Below are 20,312 nucleotides of genomic sequence, written 5' to 3' on the forward strand. Positions count from 1 at the left end.
AGATGCCCGCATGCATAGCTGTTAGCGACATGTTATCATGCATCGAGGGCGATTCCTACGTGAAGTAATATGTCACGACCAATCATAGAAGATCTGCGATGACCTTTTAGGCAAATCATGTTGCTCTGGCACTATCGGTTTTCATATCAGAGCCCATTCACACACGCAAGTACGTGTACAGGATCATCGGAAGACGGACACGTGCAGGAGATAAGGCTGTTATCACATCCATGAGTCTTGTATGACTCAAGAATGAATCAATGGTGGTGATGAGTTCAAGGTTTTTGGTATCGCAGTTAGAGTTAGATCCATAGAGTCGGAGACTAAACGTCACAGGTCACAGTTTGTCACACCCAGATCACGTTGAAGTAGTAGAGCTGATCACGAACAAATTGACGGTCCAGTGTGACTGTGTGACAGCTGACCAATCTTGCAGCGCCACCGCCTCGCGTGAAACTGCCACAAGTCCAGACGCGACCCCAGAAGTTCTAAGTCCAGCCCATCCAGAGTTTGAAATCGGCACGGAATACGTGCGGGACGGATCAGCGGACGCCGTGGGCGGCGAAAATCGACGGTTTTGAGCTGCGGGAGAGCTCCAAAAGCTGCTGGACGGCTCAGAGGGTGCCTGGGTGAGCAGGTGAGCACAATGTAACATGCCTAAGGGAAAATGCCGACACGCTAACCGAGGGACTGCGAATTTCGCACATTAGGACCGTCAATCTTCCGTTTGCACCCACCTTCGGTTTGGGTGGTAACCCGACCTCTCCTCCCGCCAAAAAAACCGCGCTGCATGCTGCTATACTGCAGATTGACGGTCCTCGGATTTGCAGTCCAGGACCTTGGCTGGTACTGCCACCGGCGCTTATGTACGCATTTCGCTGTAGGTAAGTGAGTCTCCTGTTCTCGTTCGGCTCCCCATCTCCTCCACCTATCTAGCAGCTGTGCTCATCAGCCCTTACTGATCTATAATTACATTTCTAGCGTGCTCGTCGTGATGGGCATCAACGACTTATGGGAGGCACGTCCTCCCCATTGTTCACTCGCCGGGTGATGACAACTCACCCCGTTTTTCAGGTCCTCGAACCTGCTGCAGCAACCGTGCCCCTCATCTCTCTCGCCATCCAGGGCCGCTACGAGGGACCCGCACCGCATGTGCCTTATGTTGTGGGCGTCGACGCAAGGTTCGTGTTCTCCCGCTCGCTGTCTGTGCTTGAATACTCACGTTTAAATCTAGTGCGTGGTTCAAACAATGCCAGCAGGGCAGGTGGCACCGTGCGCATGCTCAGACGGGCCAAAATCCTGCCCTCCGCACATTTTTATTTCGCCTCGCTCGCCTTGCCTGTCTGCCAGTCCAGCTAGTCTTCGTGTTCGACGGCAACCAGCGACCGCAGATCAAACGGGGCCACAGGGTATCCACCAACGACCATTGGATGGTCAAGCCTACGCAGCGACTACTGAATGTGTTCAATGTGCAATGGATCACGGTACATTTTTTTCTTATTATTTTTTATTCACACTTTTCACTTAGATCTATCTACTGGCAGGCTGCTGGAGAAGCCGAGGCGCAGCTGGCGCAGATGAACGGTGCCGGTGTTATTGACGCTGTCATGACGGACGACAGCGACGCATTTGTTTTTGGTGCTCACACTGTCCTGCGCAAGTAAGTTCTCTCTCGTTCTCTCATTTGCATGCTCTGATCCATTTCAAGTTCGACGTTTTCAATTGATTCGATGGTCAAACTATATACAGCGAGTGCGATTCAAGAGCACGTGGACTGCCATCTTACTGGCGATGGATTCCTCACCCTTGCCATATGCTGCGGCGGCGATTACGACAAGGTAAGCTGAACCAGTCTGCTGCCAGCCTGGCTGACGAGACCTGCTTTCCAGAAGGGCCTGGTGGGGTGTGGTCGTGAAACGGCGCTTGGCCTGGCTCGCTGCGTGGATGCTGGTGTGCTTCGCACTGCCATGTGTGGCAACAGCCTTGATGGGCCTCTGCAACGGTGGCGGGATGCCGCTCGGTATCATCTTGTGGATGACCCCACTGGAAAAATGGGACGTTCTCATCCTACTCTTGCACGCTCGCTCCCTGACTCATTCCCTGATCCACATGTCGTCAACTTGTATGCACGCCCTGCTGTCACTGCAATCACCAAGCTGCCTATTCTCCAATCCCCTGCCCCGCCCGACATTGCTCCACTTGCCTCGCTTGTTCAACAGCTTCTTGGCTGGGAATCGAAGAAGGTCGTTAGCACCTTTCGCTCGACGATCTGGCCTGTCGTGGTCTTGAATGAAGTCCTCGAGGACCTGGCTAATAATTCTCCTGCAAGTGATGAGGTTTGTCGCCGTTCTCCTCTGCGTGGAATATTTTGATTAATGTCAGGTACAGATTGCCCTTGCTCCTGCCTGCACGAGGGCAGTGTTTCAGAGCCATGCTGTGCGCCCGAAAAAAGCCCTTGCAGGTGTTCCAGGGCACAATAACGATGTGCCCACTCATGACCTCGAGCAGTCCACACTCCAGTTGCTCGAGGATTCACCTGGCTGCTCTCATTGTGAGGATCGTGCACCGCGATCTCACAGATACGTTCGAGTTTGGCTCGCCGACAAAATTTACGATTCCTGGGTGCAGACAATGATTCTGCAGTCTCCGAATCATCCCAGCACCTCAAACGCTACTCTCTCTTCTGCGACCTGGTGTCATTGATCTCACGCGCGATGACGAAGCAGTGGCGGTCAGTGATGTCATGGACCTCACTCAAGATGGGGATGATGTAGTGCCCTGGAGCGCCGGTGCCAGTCATAACTTTATCGATCTTACTCTCTGATACACTTGTTATTTTTCAACCTACTGTATCTAGTGCCCCCTTCCCCCATGTATTTAGTATCGCGCAGCTTGTATAGCATTGACATCATCATCCCAAAACACGAGCCTGTGTGATGGGCTCTCCTGACATCCCATCCTAATTCATGCAGTTAGCTCCACTGTCAATATTCTGTGGACGACTGGTCATCTCACGCACTGTCCTGGCACATGGCGCACCATAAGCCATCATCAAAGTCGAGTATTGGTATCTACATGCTAGTAATATATTAACTTTGTCTCTAGGAAATCCAAGACATATACGACAAGCTCCGTAAAATTCTGGATGGGCAAGAGTCTGTCAAACTATACCTGGAATTCTTGAAGCACAGCAATAAGGTAGATATGCTGGTTCTGAGGAACACGAAAGTGAGTATTCTCGTTATAGATTAAATTGTCATTAATATTTGTCGCCAGGACGTTCTCGAGGCCCGGACGTCTATATATCATACCTCAGTCACTCTGCAGAACACCTTCATGCACACTGGAACAACTTCCGATGTGTTCCTTCGTGAAAACCTTGAATGGCTCGGTTTAGCATCTAACTGTGCCAAGTTATCTATGACCACTGCCCTCGGTGTCGGAGAAAGCATGGCCCCTTGTCAACAACATCTTCGGGCGCAACAGTTGGGGCCGCAGGTGTGGAGACAAAATAACTAGATTATGTAGCGCATACTTGTGTGTACAGTAGTAGATTAGAAAAATTTACTGTTAATGAACTATTGGACAAATGCCTGAGTGAACATCGAAGCTACCTTACTTATGATCAAGAAACCTGCTCCTCAGGGTTGTGGTCCACCGAAGATTTGATGTGTCCGTTGTTCGACAATGTCAGGACGTGTCGTCAGAAGCTCGCGCCACTTTTTTGCAACGGCGTTGTCCTTGCTCGACAAGTAAGCCCTGCCACCTTTTGTGTAGCAAAAGGCACCGCGGGCCAGTGGGTGGTTGAGGTTGCCACCAAAAAAATCGCGTGCATCTTTAGCATCTCAGGCAGCAGCAGAGACTCGGTGCTCTGCAAGACGGTTCAGAATCTGTTGGTAAGAAAAAATCTTACTATTCTCATCACTGAATGCACGCCAGAACGAGGTGTTGTCTGGGTATCGCTGCCGTTCTTCAGCAATGAACTTGAAGACAAATGAACAGGTCAGATAGCATGTGTGACTCGCTGGAGATCAATCATACCTTCCAATTTCCCCATTCTACTCGAAGTGCATCCCATGCTGCAGTCTTGACACCCTTTCCTTTCTTGTAGAACTCACCCCAATACTTGACAGGGATTCCACGACCATTGACAACAAGTAAGTTCGATTCCTCCCATTCTTCACACAGCTGGTTGATATCTTTCGAGAGGTGGACTGTAGGAGGTGATGGCACAGTTGTCCTGTCATACGAAAACTGCTCTTGGCCAAGGTGCGCGATTCCGAGGTTTTTGGGGGGGATTACCTCTGGAGGCAGAGACATGGATGCTGTCTGCATCATTGTGCGAGGTTTGGACAGCGTGTTGTCGCTGACAATGCATGCTTCTGCGTGGGACTGGACAACTGTGTTATGGCACCCAGAGCTTCGAGTCTCCATGTGTAATGTGCGTGTATCTTTATTTTTTGATTTCATCAGTGTTTTCATATCGAGAATGTGCGATGTGAGAACACTGATGTGATTTTCGACATTACTGAGGTCCTCTCGCACAGATGACATGTTGGAATCCACTTTCCGCATACAAACAGCAAAAGCATCCTGTTGCGGACATTCTTCAGCTTCGGTTGTCGAGGCAATTTGTTGGTGGCAGCTTTTTCGCTGTGTTATTGGAGGTACACTCAAATCATGAGGCATACCGAACACTGACAGCACTGCATGTGCCTTTTTGACAATATTATTATAGGCTTCAATGGTATGGCACACTTCTGCTCACCCATGCTGAATTTGCAGCTCGGTCGTCATCCTGGAGTGCCCGTTGCGTGCGATTTGCGCTCTTCTTGCTTTTGTACGTAATTGTTTGTTCTTCGATTCCAAACACCTCCTCGATCCTTCGTTTCGAAAGGGATTGGTGTGAGGCATGTTCCTCTCGTTTCCGTTTCAACTTAGGCCTGAATAAGCTTTACCAAGAATTAGGTACACGAGCACTGATTCAGCACACACGCCGGTGACACACCTCAGCCACTCGTCTCGGTCATTGGAAAACTGACGAAGTCTGTCCAACATCTCCATGCGATTGCCACGGGTTGGCCTGTCATAGCTCTTGAGCTTCTCGTGTAAGTTATCCTTCGTTGTCTTCGCTGTTCTGTTGTATTTTCATGAATTAAATCAAACATGCTGAAAGGGGGAGAAATGTGTGACATACACTGTCCAAATGAAAGATTCAACTGCTTGTCCTGGTGTGTACATTTGACCAAGTACGGGCAGTTCAAGCTCTTCTGACTCTGAGTGATGTTGAGACATGGTGACACCATGAACTGTAATGGTAATGTATTTACGTGTCAGTTTCAATGTTTAAATTGAATCAGGGCATTCAAGTTAGTTTGTTTCCGTGCCGGCCGAGTGTTTCAATTCTCAATCACTTGGTCTAGACTCTGAACCCAAATTTTCTATCATGTCCGAGTCCTTACTACATGCCTTCAAAGGTGCTGATTTATACTTTACCGAGTCAAAATGCATCAGTATCGAGGCTGCAGAAGAGGATCAGACCGAGGAGGAGGAATCTCTCCTCAACAGCTTTGATGTTGATGACTGTGAAGCTGCCGGCACCCTTCGGTTCAGTACTACAAACACTGCTGGTGGCGAGGACAATGTGAAAAAGAAGAAGCCTAAACGCAGCAACAACCAGTTAGCATCTAGTTTTCAGGCAGCATCAGAGGGAGTGGTTATTGGTACAACACTCTCCGACTACCAGAGGTATGGCATGGGACCAGCGAAAATTTCTCGAATCTCACGCATGTGATCTCTCCAGATACTGGAATCAGTTTAAAGAATTTTGTGTCACCATCGACAAAGCACAAGTTGCAAGCGAGATTGACAATCTTTTTCCGAACCTTCCAGCTGAATTTCCAACGTGGATCGCGCTATGGATCATGGATAAGTGAGTGCATCAAATGTTGTGTTTATTTCGTGCTAAGCTATGGAATCGAGATGCGATGAAAACGATATATCGACCGGGAAAGCAAAGGATCCCAGTGTTCCACGTGCAACGTATGGCACAGCACAGAAGATGTGTGCTGCCATAAGCCACAAATTTGGCAGAGACTACCAGCTCGGAACACAGCCATGGCTGGAGCACCCAGCTATGCCAGGCAGATTCATCGGAAACCCCTCACTTTCGGTGACAATTTCACAGTATATGGTCAGTCTTCGCCGGCGAAAGGTATTGGACTTTAGCATCATGAAAATTGGTGTCGGTGCTGATTTCACGCTATAGATCCGAGCAGGCGAAGCAGTAATGAGTGCTCGCGTGATGGATGAACCTACCATGAAGAGGCTCTGGGAATTTGCATGGTCCACAGACCGAAAAGAATTTGGCCCGATCTCACGCAAACGAAAGGCAGAAAATCCTTCTGAATGGGCTGGATTTTTGCTCCGCGAGATGCTTTATTTACTCTACCTTCTCTCCATGCTTTGCCTGCTCCGCTACGACGAAGCATTGTGGATCACCTGGGCCGATGTCACATTCCAGGTTCAGGACTTGCTGATAAAAAACCACTGGCTCAATGCGACTCCCGAGCTTTTCACGTCACAGGTCAGCTACCAACCTGCACAGTTTCGAGTGAAGCTAGAATTACCATTTCGAAAGACACATCAGTATGGAGGTCAGTGACTGTATGGGCTGTTGCCCACCTTACAGCTAACCTCGAACCCACAGGCATAGCCCCATTTTACATCTACGCTGATCCTGACCGACCGTGGATGTGCTTGCTGCGAGCATTCGCTATCTGGTGGCTAATAGCTCACGAGAGACACAGAGAACTCAATGGGTTCATCTTTCGCAAAAAGATTGGTGTGGACAGCATTAGTGTGAGCCCGACGGACTGCATGGTGAGCTCAAGGTTAGTAGTCATCAAGAGAATTAAGGTTGATATGTTATACTCAGACCTCAGACTCCTTCCTCGAATGCTTCCGGAACAATCTCCTGGACATAAGTGTTGATCCGCGTCCATACGGTACCCACTTGTTTCGTCGCGGCGGGTGTCAATTTCTGCACACGGTGCGAGGCTGGTCATTTCGGAAGATCTGCGACTGGGGTGGGTGGGCTGAGAATTTCGACAACCCTGGTACCATATTCAAGTACCTCTTGTCTTGGAACGACAATCCAGCAGAGGCTCGCGAACATTACATGAACCCAAACAGGCCAGGCTGTGACCCTTGCTATAGCTGCGGAAGAACTTGTCATTGTGGTTAACTAGATACTTACAATACATGTTCTCGTCGTGTCTCAACTAGTGAATAAGTGGTGATATAAAAAATGCCGTGCATTGGGGGCAGACCCATCTACTCGTGGTTTATCCGACAGCCGTGGCCCATTGGATATGCCCATCTGTCAGGGTGCACAGGTGCGCACGAAGAATATCGTTTGTGACAAAACAATTCCCTATAATTCGATAGTAAGTGAAAATTGAGAAAACTCGTCCAATAGAAGTTCATACCTAAATCCAATTGGATCTGCGGCGACTTTCTTCAGTCTGTCAGGGTGCACAGGTGCGCACGAAGATATCGTTTGAACAAACGAGTTCAAGATGGCCGTGGCCCCATTGGAGATCCCCGGTATCAGGGTGCACCTGCCTCAACACTGCGACAAAGGTTAGACCCGCGACGAAGAAGTAGGAGGACGTACCAATGCGCTCGAAGATGTCGTTGACAAACGAGTTCAGGATGGCCACGGTCCCATTGGAGATGGGCACATATCAGGGTGCACCTGCCTGAACACTGCGACAAAGGTTATAGACCCGCGACGAAGAAGTAGGAGGACGTACCAATGCGCTCGAAGATGTCGTTGAAAAACGAGTTCAGGATGGCCACGGTCCCATTGGAGATGGGCACATATCAGGGTGCACCTGCCTCAAACACTGCGGCCAAATTAGACCCGCGACGAAGTTGATGTAGAGGTAGGACGACGTACTGACGCGCTTGAAGATATCATATGAGATTGGCCTTGTTGGAGATCGAGAATCGAGAACCCCGTATCAAGGTCCACCTGCTTCTTTGTCAGTGGTTTTTGCAGGTGCCTTGGAGGCAGTCAACGACGTCGGTCGTTCCATTTCTCGGGCTGCTTTTTGATCCGCGAGACGTCGATCGGTGTCGATCGTCGGTGGTCGAGGTCCAGGCGCACGTGGAACGGTATTGGCAAAAACGAGCGCAAGAAACTTAGAAAGGAAGGCGAGCGCTGTGGCTGAGTCGTCACGTGACAAGTTTGCAGTCTCAAGCGAGGACTGCAAACCGTCACCGAAAGGACCGTCAATTTTTCACACGAAGTATCTTTCTACGCGTACTAATACGTATGTACAGCATCATGTGTACGAGCTCCTGACCTTCCTACAAAATAAGCCAATTCACAATAGATCGTCGTTTCGTCGATAGCCACAGTGCCCAGCTATATTTTTCGAGGGGCCTGGGAACAATGGTCCAGAATAAGTTTGCAAACGGCTTCGGAGGACTGCACGACGTTGTCGTAAATCCTGGGATTCAGCACGTCCACCGGGCAAAGTTGTAACACAAGCATATCCAGGGAAGTGCATCCCATATTTCGCACGCTAGTCCTTGTTCTGAATCTACCACTCTGTCATTACTGGTTGCCAGTCTTCCAGGCACGTCGCCACAATAACAATGGGCACTTTGCTGTCACCAATGGCTGATGAAAATGTTTGGTAATGTTCGCGAAGCCTTTGTGGCTCGTGTTCCGCGCACGCAATACAGAAGGAGATGGACACCGTCTCCCTTGCTCAAGCCGCCGAGGAATAGAGCCAAGTTCCTTGCAGCTGCGGCCGCAGGAGCTTTGCCTTCGGAGCCCTCGTTTAACCCTAACGATATGGTTATCAATCCACACTGTTCCAGAATCTCGGAGTTGATGAATGCCCACCTGCCGTATCCCACAGCCTGAAGTATTGCCCGCTGATCGTCGCATCATATGCAGCATGTGTAATAGTACATGACAGGGCGTCAGGAGATGTTTCTGCTACGTCGCGACCCACAATAAGGTTTATGAGCGAGCTTTTTCCCACTCCACTCTCCCCCTAAAGCACTACATTACCCGGTCGACTTTCATATCCCTATGGAGGCATCCACCATCTGTCAAGCGATTTCACGGTGCACGAACCTGTTGTGGACCTCGATCACCTTACAGAGTATGCCACGCGATTCCTCATACTTGCCTCTATACCCCCCATCGAATAGATTCGTCGCAGTTATGGATGCATGTCCCACGGACCTAATTCTGTACTTCTCCAAGTGGCCCACATTCCGTGTGTACCAGTCTTCCATATTTACCTCTCTTCCGAGGCTTGTGACGACCAGTGCAAACGGGACCCTTTCCTCGCAAAGAAACTCGAAGAACAGTCTGTAGTTGCTCTGCATGTTTGCCGTTACTCTACCTCCGCGGACACAGAAGAGCAAGAGGTTAAAGCTTCCTCGCTCTTTCAGGGTGGTGATGAGGCCATATGCATTTGAAATTGCGGAAAGGCACTCTTCGGTGTGTAGGCAGGGCTCCTGGAGGCCGACCGTGTCAAACACCTGATATCGGGTCCCTTTTTCGAATGTTACTTGGAGCTCCGTCCAATATAGAGTCAGCGGTGAGCGTCAGGTGATATGTGCGCTATTTGTCGGCCGGCCAAGAGATTTATGACGGAACTTTTTTCCGCTCCTATCTCTCCAAAGATCACCATATTATATTAGACTATGGGAACATTTCTGTGGTTAGTGAACTTTGACCATTAGATATAGCGCTGTCCACGCCTGTGTACTGTGTCGGTCCACGCTGCGTAATGGGCGAGCTATTTTACAAACACCCCATAACTATTTGTGACTGATGTATATATGCAAAACATGGTGGGATCGATTATGATCCATCTTTGCACCACATTTGAGATCTAGATTGCGGCGAACTGCGAGGTCTAGACGAATATATCATATGTACGAGTGTCAATGCTCACCATATTTTGATATCGAAAGTTCGGGTGTTTGCTAGATCTTGCTACTATTAATGCCCTGGCCCTGGTCGTGACAAAGGGTTGCGGCACCTTGATCCCGACTGAAAGTGTGAGCTAATTATTTAAACATCCGGCGGCCGTATCCACCGATTCAACAGTTCATCTAGTTCATAGCTCTAGCTTGGTTCGCGCCGCCTGTGTTTGACGAGACCAGTACACCATGAATTTTGCGGCAACAGAAGGTCCAGACACTGAATAAAAGGTGAATGACGAAAGAAAAATGTACATGACCAGCTACTTTGTGAGGAAATGAAGCGAAGTCAGCAAAGAAAAGATGTAATATCTCTTTGGTTTAGGCAGATTCGTACTGACCTCAATCCAACACATCTGATAGCTCCTCTTACACCACTGAAAACCTCATATCGTGATATGGCCTTACTTAAGCTACAAAGCTGAATCATCATGCCTGCTGTTGAGATTTTATTGGATAGTCTGACAAGGGTGGATCATTAATTACACTAACGAGAAAATCTCTCCTTCTCGGTGAAGTATTATACTCTCAGAAATACCCTTGTAACACAGGCTCCAAATTTTGTTATTATTATCAAGCGCTACAAAGTCTATCTGCAAGTAAACTCAAACTACAAACGTGAATCATTGTTCTTGCTGTTGAGATAGTATTGGATAGTCTGACAAGGGTGGATCGCTAATTCCACCAATGAGAAAAGCTACCCTTCTCGTCGAAGTATTATATTCTAAGAAATACCATTGTAAGTTGTAACACAAAGTCCAAATTAAGTATGTTCATTCCCGGTGCCCGCTAGTACCTTCAACTTACAGCTATTTGCAAATGGCCTGTGTGATGTAACGTTCCCCATGCATTAAAATCTATAGTATAGGTTGTCGTCGTCATCGCTGTCATCCTCCCCGTCCGAGTCTGACTCTTCAGGCTCATCAACATCCTCAGTACTACTGTTACTATCCTCGCTGACATCACTTTCGTCGTCATCTTCTTCAACATCATCTTCCTCAACATTGCCTTCCTCAACATTGCCTTCCTCCATGTTATTTTCCTCAATGACATCTCCCTCGGCATCTCCATCCTCGATGGTGTCTTCCTCGTCGGATGATTCGTCTCCACAACTGAAAGCGTCATCCCAATATTTCTTGGAATGTTGCTTGATTGCTGAGGAGGTGTACTGGACCTCGTGTCCAACACCAATCCCAGCAAATCGCGCAAACATATCTCGATCTGCAAAACTACAAAGCAAGGTGAGTGTAGGCTGTAGCATGATGAGGACCATTTCTCCTTACATATTTACATAAAAGAACTCCCAGTCGTCAGTTTCATGCTGAAGCCTTGCGAGAGAAGGACCGTGTCTGAGGAGAGTATTTGAACGCCCCTCTGAAAACGCTGGAATGAGATGGCAACCACGGATAACGAGTGACGGGTCGAGGAAGCCAAAAGCATTGTCATCAGTCTCAGGAACAAATCCGACTTTAGGTAGGCGAGCTTCTTTAAGGCCCCAGCGATAAGTAGGATCCACCCCGAGCCATCGAACCCAAAGAACTTCTACACTTTGAGACGAACGATTTCGAGCTTGCGATCCAGTATGCAACACCTGTATGCGAAAGGCACGTAATACCTGCGCGTACCAGAAAGGGTGTGCATTCTCGCCCTCTTCCCTCGATAGTGTCATGACCGTGCAATTATGTCCCGGTCGCATGGAGTCTTGGTCACGCCGGACATCGTAGGTAGTGTAGTTGACTTGAAAACGACGTGGTTGCTGGACTCGAGACAGGTTATTGATGAAACGCAGCTCATTCCTCTCGGAATCAGAAAACAGATGCTCATCGCCATCATATTCGAGACCCAGCAAGCGAGATAGAATATGGTTTTTGAGTTTGAGAACGAAGTCCTAGTATATATCTGTATCAGTATCTGTCAAATGAGGTGCGCAAGGGACAAACTCTGACTTTGACTGCCGGATCAGATGAATGGTCACGAAGGAATGTTGCAAGGTTGATGACGTTGACGCATGAATCCGATAGGTGATGATGAAGTTCTGGAAATGTCTCGACAGGTTCCTCCGAGTCCATTTCGAGGTCCTGCCGCTGCCGCCTGATATGTGTGTGCCGCCTTTCATGTTTTGCCAGTCGCTTCGGAACATCCTGTTTGTTGGTCATTCGGTAAAACTTCTTGATAAGGCGATGTGCGACTTCTCCCTGCGTCCAAAATGAGCTATAATTCACGGATATACACAGTTGAAAAATGTGCTGACCAGTTGGGTACTGTATGAATCGGTGGTGCCAAACGCTCGTATCGATTGCACATAGTCACCGAGAGCATGTAACTTATACGTAAATAGGTTGAATGACTTCGGTCGAGGTCCTGTTCGGTCAGCTGCGTTTGGTCTGGACTGAGATTCAAACCCATCATGTTGTCTCCTGTGACGTGCAGACACCTCACTCGGAAGTTCCATAGTGCGAAAGGCTGAGCAAGTAAATTTGCTGAACCTTCGAAGCTGAGTTCCCAGTCGTCGAAGGGACTGGCCAAGCAATTTCAGGGTGTCGTCAGAATGAAGGCGCATCTTCGCAAGGGCATGCCATTCTGCCATGCGAAACAGGAGAACCCTGATGACGTTGTCGTGCTCTTCGGGAAAAAGCCCCTCAAAAGCTGGTATTGCACACTGGAATGAATAAATCGGTCAGAATACATCTGAGTTGTGCGTGAGATGATAGAGACTTACCTGCAGCATATCTTCAAAATGTCGAGCTGCTCGCTGTTTCATTGATGAAACATTCTTGGGGAACCGTCGAATGGAACCTTTCCCGAAGGAAGGTATCAACCGAAACCTGGTGTGCGAAGGCATCAAAGATGAGAATCGATCAGAACCAAAAGAACACCGTACCTTTCATTGAGGATGACAATCTTCCGCGGGTCAACTGCAAAGAGTAGCCGCATCAAATGTGTCATTACCGCTTTCAATATTCCGAGTTCAAATTCATGCAGCAAATCAACCACAAGGGTGGGAAAAAGATTGAAACCAAATGGTGAGAGGCGATCTACAAAGCTATTCTAGAGAAATGTCAGTTCCACATTGCGAGAGCAAGCATCAAACTTACAACAGTAGGCACCAATGAAAGATCTTTCAGAATACTCTCAACTAAGGCTCCCTTGATGGGAGCACCACGCATATATATCGCATCACGGGCTTTGGCCACTTTATTGGTAACATATGTGCGTAGCTGGTTCATTCTTTGTGAGACGTCACGCAAAAATCCAACACAGTTGAACATTGACTTTGGAGTCAGACAACGAGGGCATGGCCGATTCCCTTTATCACGTATGGTTGCTATAAGGACTCTACAAGTATCAACACCCAGTCAGTGTCGAAAAAGAGACGAGGATGAGAGTAGTGTACTTCTCTGGATAGTCCGCTGAATACGTGAATATCCTAGGGAAAACATGCCGATACACCCCATCATAGCACTTAACCACGATGCCGTTCTCATAAGCATGGACAAACTCATCATCCAGGAGGATACACCACACTGCATGGAACAGCTCCCGCTTGCAATGTGTAAGTATATCGTCGTAGTTCTTCCCCAGCGAAAAGGTGGATATGAAGCTTGTAATTGACTCTGGTAGCTACATGAGATACAAATCAATAACACGTCACTGGTAGACAGACATCTAGAAAGCTTACAGTGGGAATAAAAGCTATTGGGTGGCAAGCGCCAGAGTTAGGATCCGAACGAGCATATTTTGATAGATTCCCAAAAAAGAGATATATCGGCCATGCTGATGCACGCCCAAACTGAGTTAGGTGGGTGGCATCGGACCAGAACATAAGGCCCGCAATAACTCTCTCCAGTTTGCAACCATCATCCCTTCTTTGTTTCTGTAACTCGTCGTGAGCCTGAAGCCATGCGTCCGAGGTGTAAAGCTCATCGTAAAGTCGTTGCTCTTGCCCTGTGACTGGTGATTTCCAAATACGCCTGAAAGGCGTCAGATGGAACCATTTCGAAGACTGCTCCGAGAATGCAGCTTGTATAACTGCAGTGAGTGGCCGGTAGAAGAGCCCAGAAACTGAGAATACACGCCCATTCCCTCTAGGATTTTTCTCCTTTGACGGCACCATAATCTCCACGTCTGTCTGCTTCCAACCATCTCGTTGCAGAATGTCCAAGGTGTCGGCGTGATCTATAGATGTATCAAAATTCTTCATCTGAGTGTTGGGGTCAAAGTGCTCGAAATCATTGACATTGAAATCCTCCGCTTTTATCACGTCATCGACCAGACGTTTGGCCTCTGTCATCGACTTCCGATCGCTTCCTGTCACCAGCCATGACATCAGCCTCCAGACTGACATGTTTTTCCAAGGCCAAGGTGGTGCCGTTGGACGTGAAGGATCACCTGAGGGCACCTCACCATCCTGTATGCTGCGGTCACTAGTATGGGATTCAGTAGGACGTATGTTGGAGAGTTCATCTGCCGATACAAATGCATCTGGATCATATGAAGGGCGATGACGATATTGGCGGGCAATGCCAAACTTATTGAATAATGTGCAGATAGAGTCGAAAACGTGGAGAATTACGCAGGTAGGACGCGAGGTTGGCTGATCCTGAGCGAAAGGTAGTGGTGCTTCTGGAAGTTCATCCCTATATCGCAGTGGGAGTCTCTGCATGCGCCTTGGGCGTGAATTATGATCACAGTCCAGAGTGGTGGAAGGGTCTGGGGGAGGAGAACTAGTTGGATTGTGGCCAATTGAATTGTTGGTGGATGGGGAGGGAGCGATGCTGTTGGATTGATCCAGTATCTGGGGAGTATGGTTGATTGTTGACTGCTCTAAATCGATGCCTGAGGATGAAGCCACTAAGGTCTTGGATACTAATTAGCCTGTCACCCATGGACGATAAAATAAGTATCACGTACCTGGTCTTCATCCGCTATGGAGGGTTTCATTTTCTTAAACACCTTAACGTGCCGGGGGTCTTCACGAGCTCGACGTTTGAAATTCTGGGCTTGTAGATCCACGCGGTGCTTGTAATGGTTGCAAGTCCTATGATGTCGACCAAGCCCCGTGTAGTCAGAGAACTTGCCTGGACAGGGCGGCCCACATTCCCAGCGGTGATGGTCCATCGTCAGAAGACACAAAGTCAGACACAGAAGTATGCAGAGGGTAGATCTAGTAATGTTCATTTCAGGTCGATCATTTCCCAGCAGTTGACCGTCAGGTCAGCAGTGAAGTGGAAGAACTGTAGGTGTAGTACTAGCAGCACTGCCACTCTATGTAATAGCTCCACTTCCGTAGCGCGTCACTGCAACGTGATATCGACCTCAAATACTATATATCTACGTACGTCATGTAAAACTCGCAAAGAATGAACTCAGAGTTGTGTCTCGTGTCGATGCCAAAGGCAAAAGGGCTAATACAACTATTGTATCAATTCAAGAAAGCATCATACACGAGTGCAATGTGATGGTACATCGGGTATCTGAAAATGGTGTGCTAGAGTACAAGATGATGATGAACGCTAATGGTAGGACTGAGTGACAATGAGTATCAAGGTGGGTTTAGCAGCAGGCATCTACCTGTGGGTACTATATTATGGTAAGCTCTGGCCCCGGACAAGTGCAGCAGTGCGAGCACGCGTGCGTGAACGTGTGTTGTTGGCTGGCCCTGCATCAAACACTTCCTCTGCCGTGCGCTTGGCTGTCCTACTGCGTGCCATCGCATTATGCCAATTCTTATAACGATCATGAGCCATTGTCAGACTTGCGAGGGCAAGCTTAGAAAGCATCCCATCCCATCCGAAGGGGAGAGTGACAGGCGCGGCCAGCAAGGCCGAAACGTCAACATTTGGGCTGACCTGTTGGGACAGCTGTGCATACTGTTCCCTCATCCGGGACAGTCCCCTCTCCATCATCAGTGTGACATTGTCCATTGATTTGTTCGGAAATAATTCCTGTTGTAAGTATGGTCAGTCACAAATCGCTTAGTGCCGGTGGGACTTACGCCACGTGCTGTGAGATTTGGGTTCTGCGTGTCTATGTCAATTCGCCCGTTGACGTCTTGCACCCAGACCTGGAAATGCACGCTTGACATCGCATGCCAGACGTGCCCTTCAACTTCAATTTCAGCGGGTACATCGAGTGATCTTGATCCAGTGCGGTTGGAAAGGAAGGTGGTGCGGGAGCGAGCATTCTCATCCTTTTGTAGCTTTCGCCATGCATTGCTCATATGCTTGGGTTGGCTGTAGGTGATGCGTTCATTGATCTCGGCCATGAAGAGCAGGATGATATCTGGGAATGCCTCGACCCTGTCCCTGAGCCTCTGCAGTAGATCAGCTCTGGACTGCGATACAGCCACCTCGCCCATGACAGGAGTGCTTAGGATGGGGGGGTCGGTGAGGGCAGTAACCATGTGGAGAACATCAGGGACACATTTCACCGAGTTCCCGTCAATGGTCAAGTTAGTATGGGTGTCTGAGGACAGTAAATTCTCGACCATGAGATCCTGCAAATAATCGTCTAGACGTTCCAATCCTTTGCCGATAACCTTGATTATAGCCTCGTGTACGGAGGATGGCATTTCAACGACAAGGGTATGGGTATTGCAGTTGTATTCCAACCTAGAAGAATTGTATGTTATAACTCGAAAGAAATTATTGGAATATGTTTACCTTGGTCTTGCAGGGTAGTCTTCGATTTTGCAAGATATATAATTGTAGTCCGCTTGAGTGATATTTTGAAATACCTGGCAACGTAATGATTAAGTAAATGAATGTTGAAGCGCACAGACATACCTCGCAATCTGCCTCACCATTCGATTGTGAGACAAATTTAAGCACCTTGTGTCGTGCCGTAACGGGAGCCTTGGTCAAATTTGGATTGACTTCACGGAGGGTGGCTTGAGATGTAGAAGTGTCCTTGGTCGCCGGCTTTCTCCCCCGGCTCGTTGCTAACCTGGTTGGAGGCTGCTTGTATCGTTCGATAACTTTCACTTTGCAAGTAGGCCTGCCCTGGCTGTTGTTTTTAGGGCTATGGGATTGTGAGGAATGACTCCTGATAGTGATTGTGCTGGTCGTGGACATGACGATTGCGATTGGGCTGAAGGCCTGTTCAATTGCTGGCAGGTAAAGGTGCGTGCGATTATCTAATTGATCTCCATTAGTCAACAAACAAAAACTTTGACTCCAATCATGACACAACGAACGCAGTGCCAATAAGACCCGTGGAGTTTGGATCACTTGAATACCCCAGAACCTAGTGATGACTCAGATCAAACTGGTGAGGCTAATACATGACCATATATTGCGGCTTCTTAGTTTACATTAAGCTTAGCGTGAACCATGCGTAAGTTGATCGGAGTTCACTGAGTCGCCGCATTGAGTCCGAGTCACTGCCAAGTCGCATCATGTTGCGCCCTAGGATCGGAGCTTGTAGCATCCTTGGAGCTTGTAGTACCCTAAGCTCTGTTATAAAGATGCCATAGTGAGTACAGCCGCGCATTAAAGTCTGAGTCCAAGTCATTGTTCCTCTATTATCACGACCCCATGTCAGTAACTACTATCACTTCAAGCATACTCATCGATGTGGAGATTGAAACCGACCCATCAATTCCATATCCCACTTTGGAAGCCTTTATGGAGCAGCTCAGTAATGATGAGCCGGCGCGGCAATGGCCAGAGTTATTCCTCACCCCTTTGAAACTGATGGGAGTGAAGACTCTAGATGATATGTGCATCGTCTCTCCAGAAAGCCTTCATATATTTTACAACCTGTGCCCTCTGATGATCATGAATTTCTATGTTCATGTCATCGACACAATAAATGCGCTGCAGCCAGAGCCCACATAGAAAGACTCAGAAGGTAAAAAAAGTTCATGCAGGAACTTCGACAAACACTAACCACTCCACGATCACACAGATCAGAGCATAAGACACTGTATATTAAACTGACAGTGCTGCAGGCGGCGGATACTAGTACAGAATGGGTAGATTAGTGCATTCCCAAATGAAATGTATGAAATTATGGTATGGCACGTTCGTGGTGATCAATTGCAGTAGTGTTGCGAGTTGGAATCAGAGATCTAAGATGCGCGAGAGCATCTGGTCCAGAAACATATCTTCAAGCACAGATCCAGGATGGCTGGACGATCGCCCGCAAAAGCTAAGGAAGACGGGCTCTGAACTGGAGTGTGAGAGAGGTGCTTCCAGATTCGAAGAGGAACAAGAAATTGGTTGGGCGTATGAAGGGAGCGACTGCGGTAAATGATGTGCCCCAGCCACTAATGCCAACAGCAGGCGAAATTGTAAGGTCATGGGACACCAGAGCAAGGGACTCGAGCTTGTTTAGCGAATGAACAGGAAGTTTGTAGATGAAGTGCTTAAGGGGAAGGAATGGATTCTCGTCAGTGTATTCAGGAGGAGGCACGAAGTGGGTCTCTGCATCATGTTCGAACATGATGTACCCGTGGCTGATCTTCTCCGATCGCTCACCTCTGACAGTGCGATACACGAGGACAGACATTACCCAGAACATGCGAAGCAAAACACCGATTCCGCAACCTTTCCAAGCACATCAGAGATAATTTAGCGATACAATACAAGTACTCACCAAGAACGAACGCGACAGCGCGACCCGAGTCCCATAGGCCGAGGGCCATAATGGTGCAGTGAACACGCCCGAGGAGAGATCCTGCTTTCTTGTGCTCCATGTCATGGTTATGGTGGTGAGGTTCAACTTCATGGTGGCGATAGATCTGCACCACAGATCAAGACTGAACGCAGACTGTGGAGGACTGATGCTTACCATATCTTATTGGAGAAAGTATGGTATACTGGTAAGCGAGCGATGTAATATAACATGGGTGACGCGGCAAATGATTGAAGTAGTGTCAATATTAGATTTGGCGGAAATGGAGTCAGGACTTGGTGCATCGTTACCCATAAACTTGCAGACAAACAAATACAAACGTGCAACGACAACCATATGATGCCATATGATCATATACCATCATTGCAGATATTCTCGGCCTAAATTGTATGTACATTCATGTATCGCGTCTCGACACTTTGCAATATAATCTCCATACTGCCACAGACTCATACCATCACTTGTTTTGCAATTCCAGGTATCACGAGAGCTCTTGGCCGTCACAACAATACGATGATCATCGAGACCGTCGTGCTCCTGCAACCATTTTTCTACCCTGCCAACTTCCTCTGTTACACGCAAAACCAATACCTTCAGGTGAATGCAATCTGCAAGGATCATTTGCAGCAAGGCTGGTGCTGTCCGATCAGTGAACAGTCGAAGGGAAATATGTGTAAGTTGCGTTAGGCAATGTATGCCGATTGGGGAGCCCCAAAGCACCCAACCTTCCAACAAGTCAAGGTGGGTGACTTTGCTGAATAGAGAGATGGATGGTAGGAATGGCATGTCAGTTCTACGGAAGACGGTCGATAAGTGGATAGACAGCCGTGATAAAGGTAGCTTGTTTAATGCATCCAATAGGTGATCCAGCATGTCATGATCCCCCTCTGGCAGAATCCAGAGGGCGAGGTCGACAATACCACTGCACAGTTGTATGACCTCTACCGCTGTGGCGAGTTGCACCATACCGCGAATACAGAGAGATTTGACATTCACAGAAGCAAACACTGGTCGAGAACGAAGTGAATCAACAAAGAGGCATGCTCGTGCCTCACTGGCAAGGACAACGGTTCGATACATCAATCCTTCAATCCTATTACCATCTTGTAAGTCACAACTGAATCCAGCATATCTCAGGACTTTTGCCTACCAGTCATGAACTCTGGGGGCGACCAATAAATACGAGTGCACATCATTTGCAGGATGGACGCCTGCTGCAAGTTGAAAGACTGTCCTTTCGATCTCGTGTGGCAAACGGAGCATATTATCAGTGCAGTGTTCAAGACCGAGTTACAGGTTTGGAATTTCAAGTTAGAAAGGTGCCGCTGTCTGACACGATCCTCAGGCCAATCTGGGGCCCGTTGGCCTTGGTGTCACTTCATCGAATCCGAGTACGGTTGACATACAGCTTACCACGTTCGGAAAATCTAACATGTAAGGACAGAACATCTGATCACGCGGAACCGATTCGCGTCCACCTCGCGTTCGCGCTCCACCTGAGTACCACCTGTTCGTCTCTTCCCCATACAGCATATGCAAAACTTACGCTAGTCAGGTCGCCGTGAATCATGTGCTTGGAAATGTAATTGATGCTCCACGAATGATATCATTAGGGTGGTAAGAGGTACTACTAGCCTGACTTGGAGGACGAGGTAGCG

General features: G+C 48.2%; 6 protein-coding genes across 6 annotated transcripts; 3 read left to right on the forward strand and 3 right to left on the reverse strand.

Annotated features, from left to right (window-relative positions):
* Window positions 1-737: 737 nt before the first annotated feature.
* F5891DRAFT_1154794 (PIN domain-like protein) lies at window positions 738-2,372 on the forward strand (the record flags this gene model as incomplete). Its single annotated transcript, XM_041365205.1, has 7 exons — window positions 738-884; window positions 982-1,018; window positions 1,075-1,181; window positions 1,235-1,484; window positions 1,545-1,660; window positions 1,709-1,838; window positions 1,890-2,372. The coding sequence occupies exons 1-7, from the start codon at window positions 865-867 to the stop codon at window positions 2,370-2,372; spliced, it is 1,143 nt and encodes a 380-aa protein (XP_041217371.1). The 5' UTR covers window positions 738-864.
* A 1,473-nt stretch (window positions 2,373-3,845) lies between these two features.
* On the reverse strand, window positions 3,846-5,295 carry F5891DRAFT_1198790 (uncharacterized protein; the record flags this gene model as incomplete). The annotated part of the gene is made up of 5 exons (XM_041368674.1): window positions 3,846-3,983; window positions 4,042-4,716; window positions 4,769-4,943; window positions 5,009-5,137; window positions 5,198-5,295. 5 exons carry the CDS (start codon window positions 5,293-5,295, stop codon window positions 3,846-3,848), a joined length of 1,215 nt encoding a protein of 404 aa, XP_041217372.1.
* A 151-nt stretch (window positions 5,296-5,446) lies between these two features.
* F5891DRAFT_1198791 (uncharacterized protein) lies at window positions 5,447-5,936 on the forward strand (the record flags this gene model as incomplete). The annotated part of the gene is made up of 2 exons (XM_041368675.1): window positions 5,447-5,748; window positions 5,804-5,936. 2 exons carry the CDS (start codon window positions 5,447-5,449, stop codon window positions 5,934-5,936), a joined length of 435 nt encoding a protein of 144 aa, XP_041217373.1.
* A 125-nt stretch (window positions 5,937-6,061) lies between these two features.
* F5891DRAFT_1131871 (uncharacterized protein) lies at window positions 6,062-7,246 on the forward strand (the record flags this gene model as incomplete). The annotated part of the gene is made up of 5 exons (XM_041364704.1): window positions 6,062-6,214; window positions 6,269-6,523; window positions 6,587-6,656; window positions 6,710-6,861; window positions 6,938-7,246. 5 exons carry the CDS (start codon window positions 6,062-6,064, stop codon window positions 7,244-7,246), a joined length of 939 nt encoding a protein of 312 aa, XP_041217374.1.
* Window positions 7,247-18,403: 11,157 nt separating this feature from the next.
* On the reverse strand, window positions 18,404-18,758 carry F5891DRAFT_1215816 (uncharacterized protein; the record flags this gene model as incomplete). Its single annotated transcript, XM_041369305.1, has 2 exons — window positions 18,616-18,758; window positions 18,404-18,566 (listed from the first exon to the last, which is right to left on the reverse strand). Coding segments are annotated over exons 1-2 (263 nt in total), but the record flags the coding sequence as incomplete, so codon positions are not given.
* Window positions 18,759-19,014: 256 nt separating this feature from the next.
* On the reverse strand, window positions 19,015-19,752 carry F5891DRAFT_965688 (uncharacterized protein; the record flags this gene model as incomplete). The annotated part of the gene is made up of 1 exon (XM_041376184.1): window positions 19,015-19,752. A coding segment is annotated over one exon (738 nt), but the record flags the coding sequence as incomplete, so codon positions are not given.
* Window positions 19,753-20,312: the final 560 nt, after the last annotated feature.

Source organism: Suillus fuscotomentosus, assembly GCF_016647785.1.
Source record: "Suillus fuscotomentosus strain FC203 chromosome Unknown F5891scaffold_164, whole genome shotgun sequence".
In the NCBI taxonomy this organism is placed as follows: Eukaryota; Fungi; Basidiomycota; class Agaricomycetes; order Boletales; family Suillaceae; genus Suillus; species Suillus fuscotomentosus.